This window comes from Vanrija pseudolonga, chromosome 2 (genome assembly GCF_020906515.1).
Source record: "Vanrija pseudolonga chromosome 2, complete sequence".
NCBI classification, from domain to species: Eukaryota; Fungi; Basidiomycota; class Tremellomycetes; order Trichosporonales; family Trichosporonaceae; genus Vanrija; species Vanrija pseudolonga.
Genome location: NC_085850.1, coordinates 566,576 through 590,003, shown reverse-complemented (window position 1 = coordinate 590,003; position 23,428 = coordinate 566,576). Strand labels below are relative to the sequence as shown.

Below are 23,428 nucleotides of genomic sequence, written 5' to 3'. Positions count from 1 at the left end.
CCACGTCATTCCACATGAGTGGATCACAACAATGACCGCAGCGCGAGTGACTTCTATTCTGTGCGTGTTTGCGGCTTGCCTGCTTGCTCCATCACAAACTACTCACCCAACATGCCCCCAAAGGCTGCAGTATCGGCGCCGACATCGGCGCCACGGACAACACGAACACGCCGCGTAGCGCCAGCAGCGACCGCTGCGCCCGTCGACGCGCTCGCCGCCGACCTTGACCGCGTGCTCAAGGTCTCGCAGCCCAAGGCGCCTGTGCGGCGCGCGCCGAAGGCGGCTCCCAAGCCCGAGAAGGAGAAGGCCGAGAAGCCCAAGGTTGCGGTGGCGAAGCGCCCAACAGCGGCGGCGGCGACAACGACGACAGCGAGGCCGGCTCCTGCCCCAGCGCCGGCCAACCCCGCCCCTGACGCTAAGCGTGCGACATCACGCACGACCACGACATCACGCACCCCCTCGACAGCGCCCTCGGCCAAGGCCAAAGAGCCAGCGAAAGAACCGGAGCCAGAACCACTGCCGTGGGAAGTGGCCGGCGGGCTGTCGTCGCGCGAGCGCGCGCAGGCCGCCCAGGCCGCGAGCAACTCGGCGCTGCGCGAGCTCTCGGCCGCCGCAGCAGAGGGGTACAAGGCGTCGTCCGCTGGCCCGTCTGCGCGTGTCACCTCCGCGCTGGGGAGCGGGAAGAAGGGCGTCGCGGTGCTGCGCGAGCTGTATGCTGGCCTTGCTGGCGCGCAGCGGGTCGCGGTTGAGCGCGGCGCCATGGCGCTCGTCGTCAAGTGCTTGTCGATGGAGATGGTGGGTGCGAGTTGTGGGCAACGCTGACTGATGACAGTACGATGCCGCGCTTTTGATGCTTGCCGACGCACGGCCGTTTGTTCTGCGACTGTATGAGCACGATGCGGACGACTGGGCCCGCCCAGCAAAGTTTGGAGAAGGCTGGGCGGGGCTGGCGTACTTCCCGCCTCCGTCGGCTGGGTCAACCCTCGACGAGGCAGTTCGGACGCTCCTCTGTTCGTTCGCGTTCGCGGCGTGGAACTGCTTCGTGTCGGTCAAGGCGTTTAACGTTGAGGTGGGTGAATGATTGAGACTCAGCTAACCGCAGACAATCACCACGCTCCTGCCGCTGCCCCGGGAGAACGACACCCTCAGCCCGTTCCTCCTTGCACCATCACTGCCCGTCGCTGCTGTTGGACCGCTCGCTGTGCTTCTGTACCGACGTCTCGCGGCCCTCACACCGCCCCCATCCTCCGAGGCATGGCTCCATGTGCGCACGCTATCGGCATTCACGACGGCCGTGGCGGCCACCGCGGCGGACGAGTCGCGCAAGAATCCGCCCGAGAATGTGTGGCAGTCTGTCAGCCGCACCGTCCAGCGGCATCTCGACAAGAAGGAGCCTGCTCGCATGCGCCAGGCAGCTGGTGTCATTTCCACTATTGTCGGTGTCGTGGAGCGGATCTGCGAGGCGAGATCAGAGGACCGCGTTGCGTGGTTCGCAGGCAGCTGGTCGCTGGTCGCTGATGCCTGGGTTGGGATCGGCCGTAAGGTGGGTTTCTTGTGCCCGATGGCACGCTAACCTACTCAGCTCGGCGACTCTAGCATCATCGATAGCGCGCTTGCGGCGCTCGCTGGGTCCGCAACCCTCGAGGGCTCGTCGGGAAGCAGCTCGAGCAGCGGCTCCTCAACACCTCCGACCAGTACCCCGCCCACCCCATCACAGTCACCTATCCCAAAGATTGCTAACCCTGGAGCCGAGCTCAAGCGGCTCACCGCCCAGCTCTCCAAGGTACTCGTGGACGTTGAAGCATTCGCCAAGGCCGACGACGGCACCGACGAGGCTCTTGGTCGTCTCCTCGGCCGAGTAGACCTTGACAAGGTTCTCGCCGCGACATGCAGCCTTGACTCGTCAGACGCGTCAGTCGGCGCCTCGAGCGCTGTCACCCGTGCCCTCGAGCGTCTTCGCCGCGTCGTGATCAAGCTGCTCGACACGCCAACGTTCGCGATTGCCTCCAAGCAGTGGCTTCTCGCGCTCTTTGGGGTCATCGAGCGCTTGCTCCTTACTGTCGACAACGCTACTCTGACGCGCGACTGCATGCCCGGGGCCGTCGACTCGACCCTTAACCTCGTTCGCCTGGCATCCTCAGATGCCAATTTCATCCTCCGACTCCTTGACCGCGCGAACAATGTCTTTGCGGAGCGTGGTGCTCATCTCGCCCCGGCTACACGCCTGCAGCTCGGCTCATGTCTGGCTGGCACTGCCCACAGCTCGGCCGTCACCGCTGCACGTGTCAACAAGGCGGCAGCGCACCCCCTCGCCGAGCGGACATGCGCGTGGTCTATCGCACTACTGGCTCTCGACCCATCCGAAGGCTCGGCGGACCGCGACCCGACCCTACGCGCCGTCGAGACTGCCTTGCCAAAGCGATACGAGCTGCTCGCATTCTGTCTCCAGGAGAGCGACCGCGAGGCGTCGCTCAAGGCCTTGTGCCAGAGCTTGGCGAGCATCGACCCTGCCACCATCAAAGCCATCGGGACTGCAGCCGCATCCAAGCCTATCACCGCCGTCTTCGCCAACCTTCCCGACGTCAGTGCGACGCTGAAGCGGTGCACGTCGTTCATGACGGGCGGCAACGAGTTCGACGCGAGCAAGGCAGCTGGCTTCCTCTCCGATGCCATGACCGCGCGCGGCGTTCCAGCAAGCGTACACGGTGCAATCATCGAGGCAGTTGCTGAGGGCATCGAGCACGCCGACTTCCGAACACATGTCCAGGATGCCCTGCTTGCCCTCAATACCTCGCTCTTCGACCTGTACGACGGCACTGCGTACCCTGTTCGCCGTATGCGCGTTGGCTCCCGCTTCATGAGCGTGATCACGTCGACCGGCGTCGCGGCCGATCAATTCAACGCTCTCGCAGACGAGGTCGACTCGCTCGCGGCGCAAAAGGCACTCGGTAAGGACGCAGCCCTGGCGCCTTACCGCGAGGAGTACCGTGTTTCCGCCCTTCTCCTCCGTGCCATCAATGCGTACCACATGCTCGAAGCGCCTACGGAGTCTGTCGTCGAGCTCTCTGGCTCGGCGCTCACCGCCGTCCGTGCGCTTGCTATTGCACCCATCAAGGAGAGCAAGTACCCCGCTGCCCTTGGCAAGCGGCCCGTGGCAGCGCCTGCGGCGAGGACCACACGGTCGGCGTCCGCCGGGACGGGCAAGACCGCCGCTGCCAAAGCCCCATCAAGAGCTGTCAGCCGTGGCAAAACCGCCCCGCCCGAGACGAAGAGTAAGTGGCCTCAATGATTCTTGTGCTGACGATGAAGACGAGGCTCCACCCGCAGCTGCCACTCTCGATAGCATGGACCGCCTTGCGCAGTTACTGGGTATGTCTCGTGGGGGTGTGGCGGCCGTCGCTGACAACTGTAGACACTCTCTCGTCTCTGTGTGGCATTCTCGGGCAGCCTTTGCTCAAACTCGAGACCCTCAAGGTCCTCCACGCGCTTCTTCGTCCCGCTGATGGTGCTGCTGACGGTGGGTCGACAGCTTGGAGCACCAATACTAACTTCCCAGCCTACATTCAAACGAGCGCACAGCTCGCCACAGAGTACGGTCGCCTTGGCAAGACGTCGCGCGCGACCCACGTCTTCAACCACGCGCTCAAGTTTGTATCGGAGTCCGAGTCTCGGGTCTCCGCCGCCACACAGACGGAGCTGCACCTCCGCCACAGTCGTTTCCTTGCCCTGTCTGGCCATGTCAAGCATGCGTGAGTAGCCCGACCTGAGAGCATCGCTGATGTCAGACGCGACGAGTATATCCAGGCCGAAGGCACGTACCAGGACATCCCTCCGCCCACCGCCAATGGCACATATGCTGCGCGTTGGATCCAGCTTTGCGCGGTGTCGGAGCGTGTGGCGCTTGCCCACGCCGCTGTGGCTGCCATCAAGATGGCTGAGGAGAACGTCACGAACGCCATCGCTAGCCTCACAATTGCCTACCGCCAGTGGTGCCGCGCTGCTCACGGTATCGCTCATCTGGCATCGGCTGCTCCAGAGCAGGAGCAGGAGCAGAGCGAGCAGAGCGCGCCATCCAGCCCAACACAGGAAGCATCAGCCTCGGCCAGCCCTGCCGAGAAGCCTCAGTCCAAATCGAAGCAACCGTTTGCGTTCACCAACAAGCACTTGGGAGGATTGCAGTGGCACTATGCAGAGGTGAGCCGCGTTTTCTGGTTGTGTCAGCTAACATCAGGCACTATTCGACACAACCTTTGAACTCGCCGTCACGTTGGCTCGCCGTGGCTCAGTCAAGGAATGCGAGTACTACCTCCAGCAGGCGCGGAGCATGGCCCCGACTGTCCGTTCGTCAATCTACACGTCACGCGTTGAATCGCACACTGCCGAGGTGGAGTCGAGAAAGTTACGTTTCGAGCACTCGGCCGAACACCTCCAGCAGGCGATCGACGCGCTCGCAATCGAGGATGGTGTCGACGCGGTCAACCTCATGCGCGTCAAGGGCGAGCTGCTGTCCAAGCAACAGGAGCCTGGCGAAGCGGACGAGATGTTCATGGCGGCGGTCGACAGCCTCACTGGGCTGGACAACGAGTTTGGAGCGTCCGAGGCACGCATGCCGTCGTCTCGACGTGGCAGTATCTCGGCCTTCAAGGAGCCCCTCTTCCCTGTGGCGCTGGGTCACGTCCTCCGTCAGCGAGCGTGGCTCTTGCGTGAAGCTGGCTGCATCGAGGAATACGAGGTCGTGTTACAGCAGCTTGATCTCGTTCCCAAGGGACCGGGGTCGAAGGTCAGTTTTGCCGTCGTGGGCGTCAACTGACAGAAGCAGCCCGAGCAGCTCACCCTTGAAGCTCGCATTGCGATGCACGAGGCATTCAGCCACTTCAAGACGGATCTCTTTATGAGCTCGCTCACGGAGTCCACCATCGCAATGACGATGGGCTCGCCGGACAAGAGGGCAAAGGAGCGTCAGTCGACCCGCCACAGCGCACAGGTGTTACTCGAGCGTGCTGCCCATGCCTTCCGCCAGGCCGTGACCGTCACGGGGCACACTGGTCGCGTTGAGGACGTCCGCCAGGCCTGCGTCTCACTCGCCTTGCTCGGCGCGTTCCAGACCTCTGTGGGTCATGGCTCGCCAACCACGACATCATCTGCTGCCGATCTCCTGGCCTCCATCTCAACCATTACCCTTCAACGCGAGCTCATCCCTGCCATCGACAGCAAGTTTGTCAACCCCGAGGCGGACGATATGGACTGGCCGCACCTTGCAGCGGATCCTGTTACGAGTGCTACCGACGAGGCGACAGCCTCCCTCCGCGCCTACTGGAACAACATTCGCTCCAAGCACGCGACAAGCGACGTGCTAACGACGACGTTTGATCTGAACCTCTTGCCGGCTGACTGGGCTGTCGTGAGCATCACGGTGACGAACGACCGCAACACCATGCTTGTCTCGCGTCACCAGCGTGGCACCGAGCCCATTGTCTTCTGCATCCCGCTAGACCGCCAGGGCCGCCGTGAGGGCGAGGATGAGACCGAGCTGTTCACCTTCGACGCGGGCATCGCCGAGCTCAAGACGATCATGGACGGCAACATTGAGTCCATCAAGTCGATCAAGGACTGCAAGACGATGGACGACCGCAAGGTGTGGTGGAAGAATCGCTTAGAGCTCGACGAGCGACTAGGCCAGCTCCTTGCGAGCATCGAGTTCTGTTGGCTTGGCGCCTTCAAGACTGTACTCAACCCCAGGCGCAACATCAACCCCGAGGCATCAGCTGCCTTCCGCAATCGCCTCGATCACATCTTCCAGACCGCGCTCTCGTCTGCCGGCTCAGACACACGACGCGGCGCCAGCATCCGACTGAACGATACCCTGCTGTCGTGCTTTGCTACGCTCTCCTCCAAGTGCAAGGACGAGGAGATTGAAGATCTTGTCTACTTCGTGCTCGACCTGTACCAGTTCCACGGGATCGCCGTCGCGCTCGCCGAGCTCGACTTTGACCAGATCGGCGTCGACGTCAAGGGTGCGCTCGCCGACTTGGAGACGGCAATTGGGGGGCCGAGCGACGACGCCTCGAGCAGCGAGCACCTCCTGCTCGCGCTGGACAAGAATGTGCAGGGCATCCCGTGGGAGTCGATCCCGATTCTCCGCGGACGTGCCGTCAGCCGTATTCCCTCTCTACCCTTCCTCTTCGACCAGGTCGCGCTGGGCCGGCACCTGGGTGGCGCGGCCTCGCGTCGCACCTACAACCCGACCAAGACGCGCTACTTCCTCAACCCGAGCGGCGACCTGACGGCCACGCAGGGGCGGTTCGAGGCACGCCTCACCGCGCTCGAGGCAAAGGGCTGGTCGGGCGTGACGGCTCGCGTGCCGACCGAGGGCGAGATGATCTCCGCTCTCGGGGAGTCCGACCTAGTCATGTACTTTGGCCATGGCGGCGGCGAGGAGTACATCCGCGGACACAAGGTACGGGCTCTGCGTCGCTGCGCCGTGACCATGCTCTGGGGCTGCTCGTCTGGGCTGTTGCGCGAACACGGCGACTTTGACTGCACCGGCACGCCATGGGACTATGTCCTCGCCGGCAGCCCTTGCCTCGTCGCCAACCTCTGGGACGTGACAGACAAGGACATTGACAGAATCACCGAGCACGTCATGGACGGCCTGGGCCTCGCTGCCGATGCGATCGGGCAGCAGGGCGAACAGCGCGTGTCGGTCGTCCAGGCTGTGAGCGCAGCGCGCGCGACGCCCAAGCTCCAATATCTCACCGGCGCGGCTCCCGTCGTCTACGGAATCCCGGTATACCTCTCATAACTACTCTATACCCCTCATAACGATTCCCTTCATGAACACGATCATTGACAAGGTGGTACATTGCCGCAGTAGGCGCTGATTCTACGATACGACAAGCAAGCAAATAGACAAAAGGAGAGAATGACAGTGAGGTTGGATGGAGCATGACAGGTGATCAAGTCCTGCCCTTGACGAGAAGGGCCTCGGGCGTGGACATTCGGCGAGGGTTGAGCGGTGGGCTATTGAGCCCGGCCGTCGTGGTGAGGGCAAGGACGTGGCGCGCGAGGGCTGACCGCTGGCGATCTGCCACTTCGTGCTGGTACACGACACGCACGGCGCGCGCTGCCGGGGATGTGGTGGTGCGGGGGTCGCCTGTTGGTGTCAGGGGCTGAGATGACGAGGTCGATGAGGCGTCGTCGTTGTTGCTGATTGCTGATGCGACGAGCGAGGCAGGCAGGATGAGGGGGAAGAGCTGGCGATAGCGCGAGTCCTGGGACGATGGGGTCGGGGGCTGCACCTTTGCCGCGAGCACGGCAGACTTGGCGTCGTTGAGCTCGGGCTCGGATTCGAGCCGCTCGAATCGCTCCTGCCAGATCCCGCGGTTCTTGATACACGAGTCGGCGAACGGCTGCATCTCGGGCAGCGCCTCGGCCGTGGTCACGAAGAGCGGCTTGGTGAACAGGTCGATGAAGCCGACCTGACCCTTGGCCTGCAGCCTTGCGTCGACGCCGGCAACGACTGACACGGGGAGTGAGAGCTCCTCCTCAAGCGACGCCTGCTTGCACCACTCGTCCAAAAGGACGGTGGACCAGTGCTCCGAGATGTCGATGGGTCGGGCCTGGCAAAGTCAGCGGTTGGAACACGGCGTCCCCCATTGACACTACTCACAGGATTGCTTATGTCGGCACATTTGATGAGCGCCTGGCAGAGCATGACGCGATCCTCCTCAATGTGCGATGCACGCTCGACTTTGGTTTCTGTCTCTGGCGACGAATCGGCAAACTCTTTGAGTCTCTGGATCCAGGCAAAGTGGAGACTCATGTCGGTTGCCAAGATGGCACTGTACAGCACGCGGCGGAAGCTGCGGTAATCGATCGCGGCACGTTCTGGGTGGGACATGGCCTCCTCCGAGCGTACGGGGCCGAGGAGGAAGCTGAAGCCATGCTTGCGGAGCAGGTGGACCAGCAGCATGCAGTGCATGTTCTCGAGCACCGACTTGTCGTCGTACACGACAGAGAGTGGCACCTTCGCGTTTTTCTGCCGGTGTCAGCAATACCCCGGTGTTGCGCACGCACCATGAAAGCGTTACTCAAGCCCGGGTGTCCGACGTCGTGGCCAATGGCAGCAAGAGCGACGGCTAGTACATCCTGAGGACGGAGGATCTCGCGGGCCCGTGCAGAGGAACCGGAGGCTGGCTCGGTAGACCGGTGCCAGACGGTACCTGGCTTGAGGTCAATGAGGAACTCGGCTGGCGGTGCAACGCCGATCGACACGAGGAACGAGTATGATGCTTGAAGGACGTCAATGGCGTGGACATAGTTGTGGTACGGGTTCGGCTCATGGTAGATCGCGCGAATCGCAAACAACAGGCGGTCGACTTGATCCTTGTCCACGTTCAGCTCCGCCAAGCCGTCTATGCTCAGGATGGCCTCGAAGATCAAGCATGCGACTCTATACAGGTCCGCTTGCGAGAGCTTGTGGGGCAGAAACTCCCAGGATGAGATGGCGTTAACGAGTCTGACACGCTCGTCTCTGGACAGGGGGGCCGCCAGTCTGCAGAGTGTCAGAGTTGAAACGAAACCACAACGCGCTACTCACTCATCATACTCGGCCATGTGGATGTCGATCGAGTTCATGGTTTGCTGGTACAGCTCACTGAGGACCTCTGCGAACTGGGCAGTGTTTCCACCTGCCGCCTCCTGTTCCTTGTCACCGGCAACGACATTGAAGCTACCACGGCGCGCCAATGGGCTCTCGGCAGACTCAAAGTGGACGGCGCGCGCGGCCTGCCGGTTAAAGGCAAGGGCGATGCGGCCGGTATCAACACTGCGTCGCCGCGCCGCGTCGTTGTTGACGGTCAGCGAGTCAAGGATGCGCTCCTTTGCGCTAGGAAGATCGGAGAGGACAGGCACAGGGGCCTGGCCCTCGCCGAGATCGGCAGACTCGTTGGAAACGACACGTCCAAGCTTGCCGCTCCTAGTGGCAAGCTTAGCGGCAAGGAACTTTTCGCCCTCATGCTCGGCTCCCATGGCGAGTGCAGTTGGCGTAAGGACGACCTTGGTCTCGTCCTCATAGGTCGCCGACAGTGTCGGTGAGATGGCGTTGCTTCCTGCTGGCGAGACCGACAAGCCGACAAGGTTATCAGGCGATGTTCCGTCGTTGGCCGCCTTGACCAACTGAATGAGGAGATTGACGCTGTCGCGGTCGAATGGTGGGGGGCGCAGGACACCGGCAGCACCAGCTGCCACGATCGCTGACAGTGCTGATGGCGAGAGTGCACCGTCGGCGACGTAAGCAATAATGACTGGCGGCGTTGACGAGTCTTGAGGCTGCTGGCTCCGAGATTGCTCAACCAAGTCGGACACTTTGTGGATGCCTTGGAGTGCTGTGGACAACCACTCTTCCTCCATCTTCCTCGCACGGTCCAGGAGGTCTTGCTGGAAGACGACGGCAGTTGGGGTCGTGCCCTGTGCCAAGAGAAGGGACAGTGAGGGTAGTGATGGAGTCGAGCCCAAGGGTACGAGGACGACCTGCTGGGCCGGGGCAGAAGTGCTGCTTGGACGAGGAGTGGACAGGTTGGGAGAACTGCCACCTGCAGCGGTAGCGTTGAGGATTGAAGGGAGATGAGACACTTGTCTGATGGACGTCACTGCGGGGTTGAAGTGTCAGTGGGTGTGACGGGGGCTGGGGGTGGGTCATGTCGCGCTCTGGGGCGAGGGGGGCGGGCTAGTGTGGATGATGCGCTGCAGGTTCCTTGGCCTGGTGTAGGAACGTGCTCATTGCAATGACCTGGTTCTCAATGAAGCACTAGAGACAAGACAGAGAGGATCGTCGTCGGTTAGATGGGTAATCAACACAGACAGAGTGCTTCCACGCGATCAAAGATTATGATCAGGAATCGGGGTGGCCATGACGCTGCCGCGGTCGGGCCGCGGCTAATGGGTGGTGGTGTGCTTCTCGACGATCTCTAGCGAGCGACAGGAACGACAAAGTGTCCTAGCGCGCGCGCGCGCACGGATCGACGTATGGGTGCACAAAGGGGAGAGATCGTCAGAACGAGGCGCAGGCGCCAACAGCAAGGGCGACGCGGGGGGCGAGACGAGCGACGCCGACGGTCTCAGTGTCGACGTGCTAGCACACTGTTCCTGGCCCTGCAGCTCGTTGTTGAGCGTGCGCGCGCCGCCATCACAATGCGCCAAGGCGCGGCGTCGCAGCTGCCCTCAGAGAGCTACAGCCGGCACCGCCCCGATGCCGACGACGTCCAATTTATTTTCAGAGAGACGAGGAAGGAGCACGAATCACACCGGGAGGAGCGAGTAAGCCCTGTCAATCCACTCACCTTCGAGACCACCATTGCGGAGAACGTTGACCAGCTCGTCGCCCTCGGCGCCCGGGCGGCGTCCAGAAGCGAGTACAGCCGTGAGGCCCATGCCACTGGGGGCAGCCACGCTGCCTCTTGGCTGCTTGAGAGCGGCCGAGACACCAGCGGGAACAGCGTGAGGGTTTGACGAGCGACGGTTTGTGCGCGATCCAGAGCCCGTGCGACCCAGGGAGCTTGCAAAGTCTCCCGAGTCGTCGGCCGAGGGTTTTGTCAGAGGCGACAGAGACGACGGGCTGCGGGCTGCGGAGGGGCTGTTCCGCACTGGCGATGGGCTTCCCCCCGGCGGCCGCGAGCTTGACATCTTGATGCCAGCGCCGAGGCCCGGTGCGAGACTGAGCCGTCGACTGCCGGCGGCATGTTCACTGTCGACCGTGGCCGAGAGCAGTGGGCTGATGCCGCCCGGCGAAATGCCATGGGCAGATCGGCGTGATGTGAGCTGAGGAGGGGACGACGGGGAACCCTGGGGCGGCAGAGCTGATGGGAGCGCCTCGGGCAGCAGGACCACCACGGCGAGTGGGGAGGAGGTGACGATGGGGGCCATGACTGCGATGCGGAAGAAGGGCGGTCTTGAGCGGATGCTGCTGCAGTTAGACGACCAGTGCACGAGAAGCACGCACAACGTCAGCCAAACATTTCAGCAGTAGTGGAACACTTGAGCCGAGTGTGTTACGGCACTTACAGATGAGTGGGCAAACGAGGACCGGGCGGATGAGACAGGCGCGGCGCGTGTACCGCGGGTTGAGGGCGGTGTTCGTCTGCTGCCAAGCAACGGTACCGAGGGTGTGGTGATAAGAGAGTGTGTGTTTGCTGCTGGGCTGGTTGATGTAGGAAAGAGGGAGGGGGCAAGGGGGGGAGTCGAGCAGCCGATGAGTGTGATGTGATGGAGATGTCGGGCGGTCGGTCGGTCGGGTCGATGGGGGGGCAAGCGACGACGGAGAAGCGGCCAGTGCCTTTACCGGGAATAGCCGTCGATGGCGGATTCCCACCGGAGGGGGCGTTGGGGGGAGGTGCAAGGGGGGGATGCTCACAGCAGTAGCAGCACCAGTAGTAGATGCGAGGATGTCGAGGGGGGGGGGGGGGGGGGGGGTCGTGCAGTACAAGAGTGCGATGAGTGAGTGAATTGGGGGACGAGGAGTGAGTGAGTCCGCGGGGGACTCGGTAGCGATGATGATGCTGGTTGGGTAGGCGAGTCAGGTGTGCGATGCCGGGTGGGGTGCCTTCTTGGAAGTGGGGTGGGATCAATGCCGCCTTGGCCTTGAGACTGTCCTGTCCTGCCTGACCTGACCTGACCGCCGCCAGGTACTTGTTCAGTACATGAGCAGCAGGCACTACGACGACGCAAAGGCCGGCTTCCGACGACCTGCATGCAGCAGTACCTGTCTGCCGCAGCTTGCGTTCCAAGGCGATCTTCCGCCGCGCCGCAACGACGACGCCGCCGTGGCGCACCCTTTGTCACTTTGTCACTGATAATCCTACAAATACCGAGCAGCCAAAATACAAATTACCTTGGCACGCACGACGATGCAGCGACCGAGGCAATCCATTCCTTGGTTTGGGTTGGGCCCTGACGCAAGCAGGCAGGCAAGCAGGCAGCGCAGCGCAGGACACAGTCTAACCACCGCAGGGGCAGCAGGGCAGCCTGTCCAGGGCTTCGCCTCGCTGCAGATCGTCCGGGGTCTGCCAAGATGCGTTGCGTGGCTTGGGCGAGCGAGCGCTTGTCGTAATCCCCCCCGGTTCTCTGAACAACACCAAGGCTAGGCAGGTGTCCATGACGAATTGCAGCTGCGCGCGCGTGGCGTGGCGCTGCGCTCGGTTCTCGGCAGCCTCGCAATGGAGCAGCAGCGCGAGGATCAGTAGTCTCGGACATGCGGAGATGCGTGCGGCGCGGTGCTAGTTGGTTGGTTGGGCCCAGCGCAACCAACCGGACAGGAATGAGCAGCGACGAGTATGACGTAGCGCGGCATGCTGTTGCTGCTCTGCGCCAGTTACTTGGGTGCAGCTGCAGCGTGCTCCTCGAGTCGTCGGGCCCCGGGTCTGTCAAACGATGCATGCACCCACGGCCTGCATGACCGTGAATAAGATCTGGACATTGTCGACCGCTGCGCGCCGAGTGGATCGGTGTCATCGCGGCCAGCGTAACATTTGATAGCCCACCGCGCAGTGCCCACCACCTGCCCACCTCCGAAATACAAATCTTAATCTCGCTGATTGCCACAAAGATTGCTCGGTGCCGCGGTAGTCTGGGTGGGGGAGAGCCACGCGACGGGCGTGTTGGCGTGGCGCGCGTGCGATCGTGGCCGAGGAGGCAGGCGGACGTACAGGCCATCAATTCTGGAGGCATGGGTGGCATTGAGAGCGAACACAGTACATATCATACTCGAGGCCACGCAAGCTGCCCCCGCAACGGACATCACCCCTCCGACTCCGGCAGCTGGATCGCGCCCGCGGCCTCCCGACGACGGCGGTAAGCCTTGTACCCCCACACGCCGGCAACAAGCACCACGACGAGCAGCGTGCCGACCGCGATGACAAGGTCGGGGCGGGGCCCAGTCGGGGGCGGCGGGGCGGGCGGGTACGTCTTGATCCCAAACTCTGCGCTGTAGTGGTATGTACCTGCGGCGGCGGGTTAGGCTCCCACAAACAAAGCAAAGTAGAGCAGACACCACACCCACGCGACCAGTCCGAGACGTTGCGAGGCGGAAGAAGTAGCCGCTCTCCGTCTGGTTGAGGTGTTTGCTGGGGATGAGCGCGAGGGGTTCGTGGGGACTCACGGCACGTGGATGGTGAACAACCTGCCTTTGTGGCGTCCGAACCGGACTGGGTGTCAGCTACATGGTCCTAGCAAGGGCCTACTGAACGCAGAGTTATTGATCCCGTCCACCGCCCATGAGAGCACGTTGAGGTCCTCGGACAACACGCTACGGTAGCGATGGGACAGCAGCAGCGCGGCGTCGAAGGCCGGCCACGGCTCGATGTTGATGGGCCACCGGGGCCCCCTGCCCATGTACACCACGCGCGTGACCTGGCCCGGCTCCTCTGTGTGCGGGTGTGGTGTCAGCAGTAAGCAGCGATCGATAGCACCGCGCCGCGCCGCACGCACACACACACGCACAGCGAAAGCCATATTCCTCGTCCTCGATATTCATGAACCACAAGCCCCAGGGCGAAAGGGGCAGCCGCGACGGGTTAGGGTCGACGACTTGCCATGTCTTGCCGGCCGCGTCGGTCCAGTTACGGCGTGTCGAGTCGCCGATGCCCCGCGTCATGCCCTCGGGCTCGCCGTCGTGCGGCGGGGTCAAGGCAGCGAGGCCACCGGCGTGCGGGGTCAAGGCAGCGCCGCCAGCGGCGGTGGTGCCAGCGGCGGTGGCGCGCGCGAGGGCCAGAACGAGGGCCAGTGGACCCATCAGCATCATAGTGTACGAGCGAGTCTGGACGGAGAGAGAGAGAGGTGAGCGAGTAAGTGAGTGGAGAGTGAATGAAGAGTGGTGAGAGGCGATGTATGTTGGCTGAGTGATGAGGGATCGTTCGCCTCTCAAGCAAGAAACAGGCACAGGGGGTCGGTCGGTCGTCATGACGACATTGGCGACACCGCCAGCCTTCGGTCGATGGACCGATCCAAGTACTTGTCTTGATTGGGCTTGATGCATCTCGATGCCTGGTCAACCTCGTCGCGAGGCATCACGATTGACCCAGAGTGGTCATCGTCGGTATCAGTGTCAGGACTGGTTCGCGCCACGGATGCCACCTCGTCACCCTGCCAGTGCCACACCTGCCACCTCTCCCCCCACCACACTCGCTCGTTCGCTCGCTCCGCTCGCTCACTTTACGCCTATGCAATACTGTACATTCAAACATTGTGCGCACTGTTCTTGTGGTCTATACGATCGCCAATTACACTACGGTGCTGTACCCAATTAGTTGTCTGCCTGCTGCTCTTCACTCCGCCCGCGTCTCTCTTCGCCTAGTAGCCGAGCTTGACGGTCGCCGAAGCCCCTACGCCGGCCGCAGCCCCCGCGGCGCGCTTCTCAGCCGGCACAAGCGCCGCGAGGCGCTCGACCTCGGCGATGAAGTCGTCGACGGCCTCGGGCGACGTCTGGTGGTGCAGGACGACGCGGTTGGCGTTCAGGTTGATGGGGTTGGGCAGTGCGGCGAGCGCGTCGCAGATCTCGCCGATGGTCAGGCCCAGCGGCGTGGGGTCGAAGAAGACCATGCTCGTGTCGACCGGCGCGACGATGCCGCAGCCGACACTCTCGAGCCCCGCGGCCAGACGGCGCGCGAGCACGTGCGTGCCCGCCAGCCGGGGGAAGTGGTGCGTGAGCGCATAGTCTGCGCTGGCGGCCACGCCGCCCGACTGGCGGACGCCGCCGCCAAACATCTTGCGGAACCAGCGCGCGCGCTCGATAAACTCCTTTGTGCCGACGATCGCCGAGCCGATCGGCGCGCCAATGCCCTTGGAGAGACACAGCGACGCCGAGTCGAACGGCGCCAGCAGCTCGGTGAGGACCGCGGTGCGCACGCCCTCGTCGCCGGGGTTGAGGCCGCGGCGCTCAATCTCGGCCGCGGCAACGTTCCACATGCGCGCGCCGTCGAGGTGCAGCTGGATGTCGTTCTTGTGCACGAGCTCGCCGATGCGCACGACCTCCTCCTGGGGGAAGATGATGCCCGAGAGCGTGTTCTCGAGGCACACGAGCTTGGTGGGCGCAATGTGGATGTTGGTGCCGAGCTGGAGGGCGGGCTCAATGTCCTCGGCGGTGAGGTGGATGCCGTTGGCCGGCGTGATGCCGTGCGTCGTCGCCTGCGAGAACATGGCAATGCCGCCCGCCTCGAGCATGTGCACGTGGGCGCGGTGGTCCGTGATGACCGAGTGCGGCGGCTGCTTCATGTGCGTGCGGATGACGAGCTGGTTGGTCATGGTGCCCGACGCGCCGAACAGCGCCGCCTCCTTGCCCGTCATCTTGGCGATGCGCTCCTCGAGCGCCGCGGTCGACGGGTCCTCGTGGTACACGTCGTCTCCGCGCGACGCGCGCAGCGACACGAGCAGCTGCGCGTCGGTCGGCATCGTGAAGGTGTCGCCTGCGGTGGGTGGTTAGCGTGGGTCATGTGTTTGGCGTGTGGTGTGTGGATCCGGCCGTTGAGGGGCGACATGCCGGCGGCAATCTTCGGCAGCGGCAGCGGCGGCGACTACGGCTGGCGACGACGCCAGCGCAGTGCCCATGTGGTGTGATGTGGTGCGGCATGCAGGTGCATCAGGTGGCGAGCACCTGCGTGGTTGGATGCAGCATAGGTGGAGCCATGTATTGCGGGGTGTCGCAGCGTCGCCGCGCTGATGCGTCGGCAAGCGACCGGCCCCACCCCGATGGCATCGGCAGTGCCAACAACAACAGCGACGCCGATACGAGCCGAGCGAGGGGGCGTATGATGGCCCCACACGCCCAGCACACACACAGCCTATCGCCCCGCCCCGCCCTTGCCTGCCGAAAGGCCGCCCCATCGCGCCCATCACCAAAACAAACTACTACTCACTCCTAAAGTCGCGCTGGAGGCGCTGCAAGCGCTGGACGTTCTCCTTGCCCGCAACGGCCTCGCTGACCTCCTCCGAGATCTGCGCGCTGGTCCGGGGGACAGAGTACGGGCTGGTGGTGGTAGGCATGGCGGTGTGTGATGCTGCGCGGCGGGTGGGTGATGTTGACGACGACGAAGAGTTGGAGCCTTTAAACGAGGGCAGGAGAAGCGAGGATAGTGGGGTTGCTGCCGGCTTTGCTGGGCGGGCGGCTGACGCCGACGGCGGGGTCGATTTGGCGCGGGCGACGGCCGACGTGTGGAGGCTCGCGGCACTGGCTGTGCGTGCCGCCGTGATAGACTTTGGTGAGAGGACGCGGGTCATTGGCGCGGGCGAGTCGAGGGGAGATGGTTATCAGTGGTGCAGTGGCGATGACTCGGTCCAGCAGTGGAAAGATCCAGTGGACGGCAAGACACCTTGTTGATGTAAATATGTTGTTGCTGGTGCAGCGGCAAGTTTTGTGGGGGCTGTGGCGTGTCAACGCGCGACGCAACGCACCGACCGATGGGACCGGCTTGCGGGATCGCATCGCATCGCAGGAATTGGCCATAATGCCTGCTGCCTGCCTGCTTGCTCACCGCACGGCTCTTGTCGGTGTGTACGTGGGCGGGGGGGCATTGTGCGCGCCGGCACGTAGCTTGGCCACCGACGACGCGAGCGATAGCAGCGCCCAGCCCGACCCACCGACCCACCCATGTTCCTCCCGGGCTGATCTCTATCAGCTGCCCAGAGTGGGCCAAGCGAGGTCCTCACCATAGCAAGCGCATTCTGGCCGCTCCGGAGACATCCGCAGACCACATTTTTACAGATTCCTAATCAGTTTTTGTTCACGTGCCACCAGCTGCAACGCGCCACGCCCTCCCACCGACTCTCCGCCTCGGGTCTCGTGCCCTCGGCCACCCCACCGAGATTGGCCATCACATTATCGGCCATAATCATTATGGCCACTTTTGCCATGACGTTGGCCATAACAGTCCATGGTGCCCTGCATACCCTTCCATCTCTATCTCAAATATCTCCTCCCCCCTACGCTATGCTGCTCCAAGCACGTTGCACGACGCGTCGCTAACGCATAACCCCGTCGCAATCTTCTAGCATTCTTCGTCTCTCGCAACCGGCGCCGTTTATGCCGGGCCGAACCACAAGCTCACTCTGCCCCGCCGTTAGCACTCGTGGTGGTGTTTGGGTCACCGCTCGCCGCCGCTGGGGCTCCATCCGCAGCAACAGCGGCATCCTCACTCGCTCGTGCCTTGTGTTTTGCTGATGGTGACGTCGGGGCCACCTCGGGCTGCGGGGCGAGGGCATCGGCCAGGAATCCCGGAGCCATGCGTTCAATGCGGGGCGCGGCAGCCTCCCACAGATCCCTCTGGTCCTTTGTCCGCTTGTCCGTCTCGAGTGTCGCGCCAATTGCAGGCGGTACGAGCACGTTGGCGGAGTACATGACCAGGACGAGGTTCTTGAGCGATTCGGAAACCTCGTTCTGTGGGGGGTGTCAGACATGGCCACACAAACAAACATTGACGTCACGCCATCACTCACCAGCATGTCCCGATCTCCTCGGAGGAAGCGCTCCAGCTTGTCCAGGACGCGCACAAACTGGGGTCCCACAGTCGCCGAGTTCTCCATCTCCTGAAGGCCGACAACATACTGCAGGAACACCTTGCACAGTAGCGTCGCTGCGCGCAGGCGCATCTCAATGACGCCCGTAGGGTCACGCTCGTACGCCTGCGGCTTGAGGAGCTCGTCGAGCACCGGGAACAGAACCCGGTCGAAGATGATCGGCAGAGTCGACTCGTCGGCAGCCATGAGCTGCGGCGAGAGCAGTAAGCGCTGCAGGTACGAGATGGCGCGCTGTCTAATTTCACGGTGGCCATTGACACACTGCTTGCCGATGACAAGCAGCGGCGGCAGCCAGAACGTGTTGAACGCCTCCTTGCTCGACTTGCCGCTCTTGGCAATGAGCTGGGGGATCGCGTTGCGGAGCTCGTACAGCGAGTCGAGGGCAGTGAGGCCGCGCTCGACCGTGGGGCCAAGGGTCGGGGCCACGTTGCCGCTAGTTCGTCGGCTGGGTTGCAGGCGGCCAGCGGCGGCAGCACCCGCAGCAGTGGCAAACTCGTCGAGAAGGGCGACGACGCCGGCAAAGTTGTCGGTCGTGACGCCAGGCTCGCCGCCGTTCGCCATGCGCTGGACAATGGCAAGCGTCACCTTGCTCGCCTCGGGGTGGGCGACAGTCGCGCGGAACAGGGCGATAATGAGGCCCCACTCGGTCTGCGACTTGACCACGCCAGCGTCCTTCTCCAGAATCTTGCCAACGCCGGCCATCAGCTGCTCTGCGACAGCGTTCAGCACCGACGACGGCAGGCTGCGGAGGACATCCAGGGCAATGTACAGCTGGTCGCGGAGCTCGGGCTGTTCCGAGACGATGAGACACAGCCGCAGGAGGCCCACAACCGCGCGCTCAATCAACAGCACGCTGTAGCTCTGCGCCGACGACAGAAGGGCCGAGATGTACTCGAACACAATAGGCCACGTCTCCGCGATGTGCTCCTTGCCGCGGGCAGCCAGGCTGACCAGGAGCTCGAGGTTGAAGACGCACGCTGGGTCGTAAGGCAGCTGGCCCTCGAAGCGCATGGGTCCGTCGGGGGTTTCGCGCGGCTCGAGGCGGTGGGTCGTGCGGATCTCGGCAAGGGCCCGGATAGCACGGAGGGCGGGGATGAGCGCGTCGACCTCAAGCTGCAGGATCTCGGCGTAGAGCTCTTCAAGCTTGCACGACGCGAGCGAGTCGACCGCCACGAGCGCGCTCTCGACATCCTCCTCCGTGGCCTCGGTTTGCAGAGCGTCGTTGCTTGCGCCGTACGGGCTGAGGAGGTACGACGACAGGGTCGACAGCAGGCCACCGCCCTGCGATCCGCGCTCCGGTGGCGCAGTCTGCGCGGCAACCCTCATCGGAATCACCGTGGTACCAGCCAGGAAGTCCTCCATCTGGAGCATGGGCGCCGGGAGGAGCATGTGCAGGAACAATGTCTGGAACATTTCAAAGATCTGGTTCCAGCCCTCGCGGATCGTGTTGGCGTTGCCGTTACCAATGGTGAACAGGACGACAGTGGCCAGCTGGGAGCGATAACTCTGGCCAAAGCGAATAGCCAACGGTGAGATGGTGAGCGACACACCGTCGCGCTCGACCGTCTGGTAGTTGCCCATCTGGTACCCCTCCTCGGTGTCGTCCAACAGGCCAGTTGCTGGCGATAGCGACTGCACGATCGTGTCGAACACCTCAGGGAGAGCAAAGTGACCAGCGAGAGTAGCACACTGGCGGAAGCCAGTGATGGCCTGCTGGATGACATGCTCGTCGGTTGCCGACACGGTGAACGCGTATGCAATCGAGCCGACAATCGGACGCCACGACAGCTTGAACATGGGCTCGTCGAACGCCGGTGTGTTGACGGAGATGGTCGTCCCGGCGGTGCGGGAACGCTGCATCAACGACTTCCATGCGTAGTCGAATCCAGGCTGGCCGACGTGCTCCTCTGGCAGGATGATCTCGCGCTTGCGAATCGAATCGTGGATGGCAGCGAGGTAGTCGGGGTCAAAGTCGGCACCGTCATTGACACCACGGACGTTGCGGCGATAGTCCTCGATGGTCATGCGCTTTCTGTTTTGGGGGTTATGCAAGTCGGTGTTGAGCATGATGACCGAGTAGGCAAGCACATAGGCCGCGTCTTCCGTAGCAATCTCAGGAGGCTGGAACGAGAACAGGTGCTGCGAGAAGACCTCGGTGATGCGCCCAATTGGCTGAGCCTCGCCTGGCAAACGGAACGTCTCCAGAAGCTCACGCAGCGCATCGGCGATTGTCTTGCCCTTGAAGTTGAAGAGCCCGATGAATGCCTTGAGCAGATCGAGCTGGTCCGGACGCGAAATGTACTCGCCGAGCAGCTTCTTGTCGAGACGTGGTGTGTTGCGGAGGAACTTTGCAATGCCACGGGTCCGCTTCTCCTCGGGCGTTCCCTCACCCTCATCTGGCACGATCGTACCGTTCTTCTCCAGAGCCTCAATGCCGACCTTGGGCTTGATGTTGAACTGGGCCGCACCGGCAATAAGCAAGGCCTTCCGAGACTTGGCTGTCAGGAGCTCGCCGATTGATAGAGCATCCTCGGGCCACTGCTCATGGGGGTCGTCGAGACGCTTCGCCATCGAGTCAATGTACGAGAGGATAATCTCGAGGCAGAGCAGCTGCGCATTCTCCAGCCCCTCGAAGATGGTTGAGCCGTCCGGCTTGGGTCCAGCGGGGTACACTCCGCGTGTGAGGAATGCGACGAGGCGCTCAAAAAGGTCCTCGCTGTCGGTCGAGCAGTCGTAGTTGACCCAGAGGTCGACCATGAAGCTGGGACGCGAGGCGATCTGGGTGAGGGTCTCGAGCCAGAGCTCCTTCGACTCGCTCGACACGGGCGGCAGGAGAGCATACGGCTTGGGTGTGACCGCTGCCGGCGTCTCGGGCCGGCCGGAATCCTCGTGACCACCGTCGGCCGTCGTCGTGCCGCGGTTCGGGCTGGGGGAGCCGGGGCGCGACACCTCAGAGCGGAGGAGGTGCTGAGGAATAGGGCTGGGATTTGGTGGTGTGAGACGGTCGACAAGATAGGAGAGGAAGAGCTCAAGCTGCAGCTTGAGATGGGGTAGAAGGGTCGCGAACAGCGTCGACGTCGTTCTCAGCGACTGGGAGAGCAGCACCGGCGAGTCGGACCGCGTGAGCTGGAAGAGATGCCTCGTTCCCTCGTCACGCACACCCTCGCGTAGTTCTGGCCAGCTGCCAATACTCAGACCGCCGACCTCGAGCGCCGTGTTGAGCACTGCAAGGGCCGACAACCGCATCGAGTCGGTGTGCGCCTGGTCCGTGGGGTTGAGTAATGCGATGAGCACGCGCAGCAGCTCGAGGAGGGTCGGGAGGCCGTACGGCGCGAACTGTGGGGGCTGGTCGGCGTCGACGTCGTCGGGAAGCGCCTTGGCCTCAGCCTTGGGAGTCGCGTCGGCGGCATCGGTCGCAGCCTCAGTCTCCTTCTCCTCCTCCACCTTTTCTGCTGCGGGCTCCGGCGCCGGCTCCTTCTTTGCCGCCTCGGTGGAGGCGCGGTGCCCCGGAACGGTAACGCTCTCCTTGATCTTGTCGGCGTTGCGCGAGTTGAGCGCAGCCTCGACGTCCTCGGCACTCAGCGAGCGAAGGCGAACGAACGCTGCGCGCGTAATAGCCTGGACACAGAGCTGAGCGCTGGATCTCAAGCCGTCGCTGAGGCGTCCACGGGCGAGCATGCCGAGTCCGACCTCGAGCAGCTCGCACACGCTCTCGTCGCCCATGTGGTCCAGAAGGCACTGGGGCACGCGGCCAGCTGATTCGGGGGAGCCGACGTCCGTGTCGGGCAGGTTTGGCACGGCGAGCGCTTCAATCACGCGCAGGAGGCGGAGGAGCACGAGCTCGTCCTGCTGCGGCGACGACGACGGGAAGCGGCACAGCGCGAGCGCGCTGGTGACGTGCACGAGCGCGAGCTGCAGCGGGCTTGCTGGGCCGATTGGCGGAGGCGGCGACGCCGGTAGGTACAGGGGCAGGATGTGCAGGCTGATAGAGTGGAGCGAGGTCAGCGCCAGCGAGGTTATTGGGCCCGAGGTGAGCGGGGAGCGGATGAGCGCGATGAAGGGGGACACGATGGCGAGGGGGGTGAGGGCTGTGACTTCTGGCGGGTTAGCAACAGCTGGAGGTGCGAACCCACCTCGGACGCCGGCGAGCGCGCGTCGCAGCTCAACAAAGCCGAGCATGAGGTCTCCCTCGTCATCTGCTCGTCGCGCGGCTGCGCGCCCCTCGGGGCCGACAGAGCGCCGCCCACGGCGCGACATGGACGTTGAGAGGCCCGTCGCGGCGTATGTGGACGCCGGGACGCTCGCCCACCGCTGGTTGCGCCGCATGGCCGAGGTGACGGTCTGCACCTCCTGCAGCAGCAGGGTGACGGGGGAGAGGTCGAGGTGTGTCATGGTGGGCGTCGGGGGGAGGGGGGAGGGGGGATGCCTGTTATGCCGCTGGCAATGTAGGCTTTGCGGCGTCGGCGTTGTTGTCGCGCTGTCGACGTGTTTGTTGATGTCGTCGGCGTGTCGTGTCCAATGTCGGCAGCTCGACACATCGCGATTCCAGCCAGCAGCCAGCAGCCAGCAGCCAGCAGCCAGGAGCGACTGCCGCGCGCGCCACGGAGATGGAGGCCGGGTGGTAGCGGATGCAAATACACGTGGCAGGAACCTTGTGTGCTTTAATCCGTCCCCTCCGTTTAGGACCGAACGCGCAACCGTCAACGCTGACGCTTGACCTCATCGACGACAAGCAGGAGCAACTCAAAGCAGCACAGTAGACATCACTCCACACTTCATCAACAGCACCACATCGCAACTACTGCAACCATGGAGTGCTCATTCGGTATCACTGGTGAGTGGGCTGGCCGGCTAGACGCCCCAGAGAAAACCACAGCTGACGCCCCACCTCCAGGCAAGGACTATGTCATCCTCGCCTCAGACATGAGCGCCGGCCGCTCGATCCTGCAGTTCAAGTCGGACGAGAACAAGATCAAGGCGCTCGGCCCGCACCTCGCCATGGCTTACGGCGGCGAGCCCGGAGATACCAACAACTTTGCCGACTACGTCGAGCGCAACGTGCGCCTGTATCACATCCGGTGGGTAGAGCTGATTGTTCGTCCCTCGTTTCTCAGCTAACCCCCTCCCCCGCAGCCACCACCACGCCCTCCTCCCCGCCGCTGCGTCGTCGTGGATCCGCCGCTCGCTCGCCGACTCGCTCCGCTCCAGGCGGCCCTACTCTGTCAACCTGCTGCTCGCGGGCTTTGACACGACTGACGACACGTCGCACCTCTACTGGATCGACTACCTTGGCACCAAGGCCACCGTGCCGTACGCTGCCCACGGCTTTGGTCAGCTCGTCGCCCTCTCCACGATGGACAAGTACTGGGTTGAGGGTGCCGACAAGCGCGCCGGCGTCGACACGGTCAGGAAGTGCATTGACGAGGTTGCGAAGCGTGAGTCCCGCGGGGGCTGGGCTGCAGCCCGAGCCGAGCTGGGCGCGCGTCCGGCGGCATAGCGACCGGCGTGCCATCGGCGCCCAGCTGCGCTCCATCTCGTCCCACATCGTTACTCACACCCCCAGGTCTCACCGTCAAGTTCTCCTTCAACGCCATCCTGATCGACAAGGACGGCATCCACAACCTCGACCTGTCGTCCGAGGACCCCATTGCCGCGATCGAGGCCGCCGCCGCCGCCAAGGCCGAGGCTGCTGCCGCTGCCGCTGCGCCCGCGGCTGCCGCCGACGCGCCTGCACCCGCCGTCGCTGCCGCCGCATAGGCTGGGGGATCGGTAGAAAACAGCAGTAGTAGAGCAGCATGTACCAATTATCATGGCGTGGTGGTGTGGTGGTGGTGGTGATAGTTACAAATACAACAGTGTGTCTATG

The 23,428-nt window shown here is 63.4% G+C and overlaps 6 protein-coding genes across 6 annotated transcripts; 2 read left to right on the top strand and 4 right to left on the bottom strand.

Annotated features, from left to right (window-relative positions):
- Window positions 1-111: 111 nt before the first annotated feature.
- cut1 (Separin) lies at window positions 112-6,802 on the top strand (the record flags this gene model as incomplete). Its single annotated transcript, XM_062768488.1, has 9 exons — window positions 112-795; window positions 833-1,069; window positions 1,103-1,543; window positions 1,583-3,272; window positions 3,413-3,517; window positions 3,557-3,749; window positions 3,786-4,194; window positions 4,232-4,780; window positions 4,820-6,802. 9 exons carry the CDS (start codon window positions 112-114, stop codon window positions 6,800-6,802), a joined length of 6,291 nt encoding a protein of 2,096 aa, XP_062624472.1.
- Window positions 6,803-6,843: 41 nt separating this feature from the next.
- On the bottom strand, window positions 6,844-11,604 carry regA (3',5'-cyclic-nucleotide phosphodiesterase regA). The gene is made up of 6 exons (XM_062768487.1): window positions 11,062-11,604; window positions 10,341-10,963; window positions 8,600-9,650; window positions 8,077-8,554; window positions 7,670-8,038; window positions 6,844-7,619 (listed from the first exon to the last, which is right to left on the bottom strand). Exons 2-6 carry the CDS (start codon window positions 10,921-10,923, stop codon window positions 6,957-6,959), a joined length of 3,144 nt encoding a protein of 1,047 aa, XP_062624471.1. The 5' UTR covers window positions 10,924-10,963; window positions 11,062-11,604; the 3' UTR covers window positions 6,844-6,956.
- Window positions 11,605-12,792: 1,188 nt separating this feature from the next.
- LOC62_02G001986 (uncharacterized protein) lies at window positions 12,793-13,795 on the bottom strand (the record flags this gene model as incomplete). The annotated part of the gene is made up of 5 exons (XM_062768486.1): window positions 12,793-12,995; window positions 13,051-13,118; window positions 13,154-13,199; window positions 13,236-13,404; window positions 13,487-13,795. 5 exons carry the CDS (start codon window positions 13,793-13,795, stop codon window positions 12,793-12,795), a joined length of 795 nt encoding a protein of 264 aa, XP_062624470.1.
- A 416-nt stretch (window positions 13,796-14,211) lies between these two features.
- Window positions 14,212-16,354, bottom strand: gly1_1 (putative low-specificity L-threonine aldolase). The gene is made up of 2 exons (XM_062768485.1): window positions 15,906-16,354; window positions 14,212-15,455 (listed from the first exon to the last, which is right to left on the bottom strand). The coding sequence occupies exons 1-2, from the start codon at window positions 16,264-16,266 to the stop codon at window positions 14,344-14,346; spliced, it is 1,473 nt and encodes a 490-aa protein (XP_062624469.1). The 5' UTR covers window positions 16,267-16,354; the 3' UTR covers window positions 14,212-14,343.
- A 556-nt stretch (window positions 16,355-16,910) lies between these two features.
- On the bottom strand, window positions 16,911-21,974 carry SPBC211.03c (putative protein). Its single transcript, XM_062768484.1, has 3 exons — window positions 21,696-21,974; window positions 17,482-21,659; window positions 16,911-17,422 (listed from the first exon to the last, which is right to left on the bottom strand). The coding sequence occupies exons 1-3, from the start codon at window positions 21,952-21,954 to the stop codon at window positions 17,090-17,092; spliced, it is 4,770 nt and encodes a 1,589-aa protein (XP_062624468.1). The 5' UTR covers window positions 21,955-21,974; the 3' UTR covers window positions 16,911-17,089.
- Window positions 21,975-22,303: 329 nt separating this feature from the next.
- On the top strand, window positions 22,304-23,359 carry CPR1 (putative proteasome subunit beta type-4). The gene is made up of 4 exons (XM_062768483.1): window positions 22,304-22,396; window positions 22,457-22,640; window positions 22,696-22,997; window positions 23,126-23,359. The coding sequence occupies exons 1-4, from the start codon at window positions 22,372-22,374 to the stop codon at window positions 23,317-23,319; spliced, it is 705 nt and encodes a 234-aa protein (XP_062624467.1). The 5' UTR covers window positions 22,304-22,371; the 3' UTR covers window positions 23,320-23,359.
- Window positions 23,360-23,428: the final 69 nt, after the last annotated feature.